We start from the raw sequence: 5,987 nt of genomic DNA on the forward strand, positions 1-5,987 counted from the left end.
CCCCCCCCCCCCCCCCCCCCCCCGCTCCCAAGGCCGGTGCCTAAGAGTTCGGTTCGCCAGCCAGATCCAAATCGCGCGAGGTACTGCCCCCAAGGCACGCTGGGAATTGTAGTTCGCCAGCCAAGCAAAGCGCCCCCGCCGATACATATGTCCAGAGGGATGGAACTACAAATCCCACAGTGCCCGAGGTTAAGAGACTCGCTAGCCCGGCTGGCAACTGGGATGCCGGCGGCTGGGATACCCCCTTACCTGTTGTCGCCGCCGTCGCTGCAGCTGCCCCTGAGCCGCTGCCACCATTGCCACCGCGGTGGGGAGTGTTCCGCTTCTTATTCTTCGGCATCGTGGGACGCCCGGTGCCGCCTAAACTCGGAGCTTAGCGAGGATCAGCCGATGGAGCTGCACTTTTTACTCGTGCGTCTGTGCGGCGGGCGGCTAAGAGGCGAGTCTTCGGCTAACAACAGAGGCGAGAAGCGGCGGGGGTACGAGTGGGCGGTGGCAGCAGCAGAAATCCCCGTGAAGAGCTGTGATCGGAAACGATACATGTTTCTCTCTAGCGCGGGAGCTAAGGCGGGGCGGGCTGGGCCACGACGCCTTAAGTAGCAAGACCGCCGCCTGTCGTCACCATCTGTGGGCGGAACTCGAACTCTCACCAGCCAATCCCAATAGCTCTCCCCACCAGAGTCCTACCTCCGGTGGCCGATGGATGCTGACTACCAATCCCATGTCGCAAATCTTCCAGCAGCGCCCAGGGAGCAAAGCTTCACTGCCGCACTGAATTCTGGGAAATGTAGTAAGGCTTTGGGGGAAGTTCGCCTCCTATCTCCTCCCAACGGGCTTTTCTGAGCTCTTGCCTCCCTCCTCGTGACCCCTCCCCTGCTTCTCAGCGGCCCCGCCTCGGAATAGACCGAGTTGTTCCCGGGCGATGAGCAATGGAGCGAGTATGCCTGATGACGAAGGCCAGCTTCCAACTGTGAGCTACGCAATCAGCTTAGCTCATCTTTGTCTCGCGGCGTGCGTTCTTCTGTTTAATCTTTCCCCTGCTTCCGTGCAGCCTCCGCCCAGGCACAGACATACCCCTCCTCGGGAACACCTCCAAGGTTTCAGTTGTTGAATTAGTTTAGCGATCACCAGTATCTATAACTGAGGGGCCGTGTGCTCCCCTACCTCCAAAAAAAAGTGTGCTTTAATCTACTTAGTCGTGTAGTTCGTGTAATTCTCCTACTATAGACTTAGAAAGATCTGGCAATTGTGTCACAGGAGTCACATTTCTACACAAGAATGAGTCCTTTAACAATTCTACCTGCCAGTTAGGAGGTCATTCTGGGATAAGAGTTGGTTTCTGAGAATTTAACAGCTGGTAAAACAAACAAACTATAAATACCAATATCACAGTGTTTTTTATTTTCCAAGGCGCTCTTAGATATGTCTTCCTTGTTACATTTGGACCTGTATTTGGGACCTGTCATTAGGTTCATGTATTATGCTTATGATAGCCCAAACTCACTGACTCACCTCAGTGTAGGTGACTCATCCCCCACTCCACCTCTCTCCTGCGCTCCTTCTCTTATTTTCAGCTGCCTGTAGCACATTTCCACCTGAATGCGCCACCAGCACCTCAACCCAATATCGCTAAAACAAGAACTGTTTCCCTCTTCCTGTGCCCTTTGTGTGTTCACAGTACTACTATCCTCCCATATGTCCAAATTCAAAAACTCAACTTCATACATGGTTCCCCGCTTTCTTTAGTGCCCCCCAAAACAGTTTTACAATAAAACTCAAAATTCATGTCCTATTCTCCAGTCACACATGGCCTCAGTTCAAACCTGGGCACCTAAAGGGATCTTCCAGTCCTTTCACCAAGGTTTCATAAATGATAATGCTGCCAGGTTTATTTATGATCCCCTATTTTACTAATTCACTAATTTAATAGTTGCTCAAAAACATTCCTTTGTTCCATCACCAATATGTTCAACACCAATCCTCTTAGCTTGGCCTGGACTCCCTTTCCAACTCCATCTCTCACTGCTTCCCCATACACATCCCATTCTTCAGGCATGTGAAGCTTTAGGGAAGCCTTAACCAGAATTGTTTCTTCCTCCTCACAACTCTTAGCACTCTTTGTAATGCTCTGTTGCCACTTATTATATCCCTACAGGTCACATAGTCCATTCAAAGATGCTCTCCAAGGGGCCATATTTTAGGGTGGCTTTTCCTTTGTTTAATCCTGAAACAGCAAGTAAGCCACACAGAGCATGTAAACCAGATAAGGATGCAGGTTGGGGGACACAGCTCCCATGATTTCCTTCCATCATCCCTCCAAATGACTACATATCAGAAGTGTAGTGACCTTGGCCCACATTGAGTGAGATGACCCCAGGTTGGAGGAGCACAGAAATCCATACCTTTTATAACACCAGGCTCTCCATCATCCAGAAATAACTAATACTACACATAAGGCAATAATTTTGCTACAGCGTGAGCCCATTGCCATCCATACAAGCTGGATGTCCAGGTTCCAGGCTTTGAATGTGTGCTTTGCCTGCATTTGGGGGCATGTTCCTTTTTTCTGCATCCATGCTCATGTCCACTTAGAGACTTTTCTGGGGCAGGCCCAGCCATGGCCTACCACATGATATGCATACATGTTTTACATTTATTTATAAACACATCTGTCATCTAATAAAATTGTTGGCTCCCCAAGAACAAGAACCTTGGTCTCATCATCTCTGTTCCTCATGGCACCTAAGAAAGTGTTATCTTTGTAATTATAGATAGTCAGTATATGTTAAATGAATGTTTAAGAAATAATTGTTGACTATATTTCTCTAATTCAAAAACAGGGAGAAACATGACATACATGGAAGATACCTCAAATTATAAACTCTGAGAGGTACTTTTGATAGAATCATCTTAATATATTTTTTAAATTTTTTATTGTTATGTTAACCACCATACATTACATCATTAGTTTTTGATGTAGTGTTCCATGATTCATTGTTTGTGTATAACACCCAGTGCTCCATGCAGAACGTGCCCTCTTTAATACCCATCACCAGGCTAACCCATCCTCCCACCCCCCATCATCTTAATATATTTTCTATGTCTGTAGTTACCTCAGATCAGTACAAGTGCCAGAAAGATTTAGTCATAGACCTCATAAGACAGTTGTCCTTAACTCAACATGTTGGCTTTACAACATATTTAAAGAAATTACAAGACTCCCAACAACATTGAGTCACCAAATGACTACAAATAGCAGGAGGAAAAGGGAACAGGACACAAGGGCTTTTTCCTAGTCAGGATTTGCCTTTTTATTCAGGAAAGAATACCTTCTCTAGGGACTTCCGCCTAGATCTCACTGGCCAGACTTTCGTCACACAATGATCCCTGGCCAAAAGGGAATCTAGAAGACAAGTATTTTCAGCTGGGCTTATTGACAATCAAATCTGAGGTTCTGTCAATAAGAAGAAGGGGGAGATCATGGATGTTGGGTAGGCAGCTAGCAGTGTCTCCTTCATGTACTATGAGGCAAAGTTTTCACATGCTCTAATAAAATATCACATATTTGTTACCAACTTGACATTATGTGCTGCCTCTCACCTCTTAGTAGTAGAAAGATGTTTCCTCCTCCTGTAAAATACAACCTACTCAGTTTAACATTCTATCTAACAGATATCAATATCAAGTAAATATCCTCGTTGTTGCAAAAATAAATTGTACATTAATCTGAATTTGTGGGCACACCTGAGAAGAGTTCTAAGCTCCCAACAGGTCTGTATATTGAGAAATATGGTTCAAGAACAATTAACACAAATAAGACTTGGTATTCAAACCTCCTTTGAAGGCATAAACATAAAGGTTGTCTTTGAATGACTTTAGTCATGGCTTCCTTGAGATTCTTTGCATAGCATTAAGCAAAATTAAATGTCTCCCAGATCCAGCTGAGACTTATCATAACCTAGTTCCTGCCTATCTCTCCCAACTCACCTCTCATCATCTAACAACACAGTCATATGGCAGAAGGGAAGGGACTGTGTTGTTAGAAGTTCTTCCTCTTACCCCTTCTATCAGCTCCTAGTCAAAAGATCTTCCCTTCTGCCATACGGAACTCCTGGCAGGTCTCAGAACTTATCATGCTCAACGCCTGGTTACCTCTCCTGCTCCTCTTCTCACCCATACACTTTGCCTAAATGTCTCCTTTGCCACCTCAGAATACAAAGTTCATTCCCCCCCTTAAGACTTTTGTAACAGCCCTCCCTCATCCCTGAGCTTCCACAATTGCCATTCAGATCTCACCTCAAGTGACAACTCCCTGAGGAGGCCTCCCCTACTCTCCATTCAGACGTGGTCCCCTCACCCCACTTACCACCACCCCATGCACGTTATTCTCCTAAAGCACATCTCGCCACCTAATGTTTCTCAGGTTCAGTCATTATTTCCTCTTGGCCCTACTACAATGTCAGAATGACGAGAAAAAGAGATTTCATTTTATTCACTGCTGTATCTTCAGTATTGGCTCTTAGTAGATATTCATGTTTACTGAATGGATAAATGGATAAATAACTCAGTGTCACTCCTACGCCTGGAATATCCTTCTCCCCTCATCTTTTATGTCACAGATCCCGCCCCAAGCCCATCAGGTTTAAATGTCTCTCTTCTATGTTCCTATAGTGCCTTCCCTAAATAGCATTAATTATATGTATTATAATTCTTGATTACTGTTTCCCCGTCAGACACAAAGTGGGCAAAGCCCAAGATCATCATTACTGAATCAGACACCGGAGCTTTACAAGCACCAGAGCTTTACATGTAGCACCTTTGTGCAAATTACAAAGCGAGGCCAGGACACCTGGCTTGATGGGTGATAATGAGCTGGAATTCAGCCCCCTCTCTCCCTTCATCAGGGAACAACCTGTCCATCCATACACAGTGGCCCTGGTAGACAATAATTGTTTAATTCAGTGAGGGGGTGGATTTCCTCTATATCAGAGCAGTTTTCTTAAGGACAGAAACTAAGGTGGAGGGAAAGGATGACACTAACAATTATTGGAAGTTCCCTCCGCTGCTGTGCTGTTGTAGGGTTTTTTTCTCTTTTTTACCACTTTATTGCAGTATGACTGACATACAAAAAGCTGTACTTGTTTGATGGATACCACCTGATGAGTTTAGAAATAAGTATACACCAGTGGAACCATCACCACAATCAATGCAATAAACATATCCAGCACCTCCAAAAGTTTCCTCCTACTCTGTGTGTGTGTGTGTGTGTGTGTGTGTGTGTGATAAGAACACTTCATTGTAGGTTCATCTCACGCATCTCATACACTTCTTACAATGACCGTATGCAGGACAGATTAGTTTTAACATTTTGTGGATGAAGAACTGGGCTCAGGGAGGTTTTGCCACTTTCCCACGGTTGTACCATTAGTATATAGTTTGTCTGTGATTAAAGCCCAGGCCCATCTGATTCCAAGGTTGTCCTTGGCTGACCTCGGCCACATGGGACCCTGAATGCTTCTTCCCAGGAGTCATGGGTTATGAATGTAGTCCTGCTAGGACAGGCCCATGTGGGCAGAATCTTGCCTTGCTCCCCGCCCCTTTTTTAGTGTCCCTTGACCCCTAGTGTTGTTGATTGCTTGTTTGTTTGATTGTTTGGCAGATTTAGAGTTTTCTGATAAGTCAAAGGCTATAGCAGAATTGAATTATCAAATAGCAATGTTATTCAATCAAATAAGGTTTAAAGGGATTATCACTTATTATGTTTTAGGTGTGTTGCTTTCTTTACCTGTCTGCAAGTTTTGTTTTATTGCCAGGGAAGGTGATAATGCAACATGCTAAATATGAAGTCCCTGTTTATTTCTTTTAAAAAGGGACACAGTGGCAAAGTTAGTTAAAACTCCTAAGCCTTCAAATATATTTTGTTTGCCTTTTTTCTTTTCGTTATATAGGAGACATTTCTTTGTGGTTATCGGTTTTGAAATTGCATA

At 44.7% G+C, this 5,987-nt stretch overlaps 1 protein-coding gene across 1 annotated transcript in view; it reads right to left on the minus strand.

Moving 5' to 3' along the window:
• IFRD1 (interferon related developmental regulator 1) overlaps positions 1-591 on the minus strand; it is a 21,650-nt gene extending 21,059 nt beyond the window's left edge. Inside the window, exon 1 of the mRNA XM_032401744.1 lies at positions 250-591. Within this exon, the coding sequence (XP_032257635.1) occupies positions 250-340 (91 nt within the window). The 5' untranslated portion in view covers positions 341-591. The remainder of the gene's footprint in view (positions 1-249) is intronic.
• Between the last annotated feature and the right edge of the window lie 5,396 nt (positions 592-5,987).

This window comes from Phoca vitulina, unplaced genomic scaffold (genome assembly GCF_004348235.1).
Source record: "Phoca vitulina isolate PV1807 unplaced genomic scaffold, GSC_HSeal_1.0 scaffold4, whole genome shotgun sequence".
NCBI classification, from domain to species: Eukaryota; Metazoa; Chordata; class Mammalia; order Carnivora; family Phocidae; genus Phoca; species Phoca vitulina.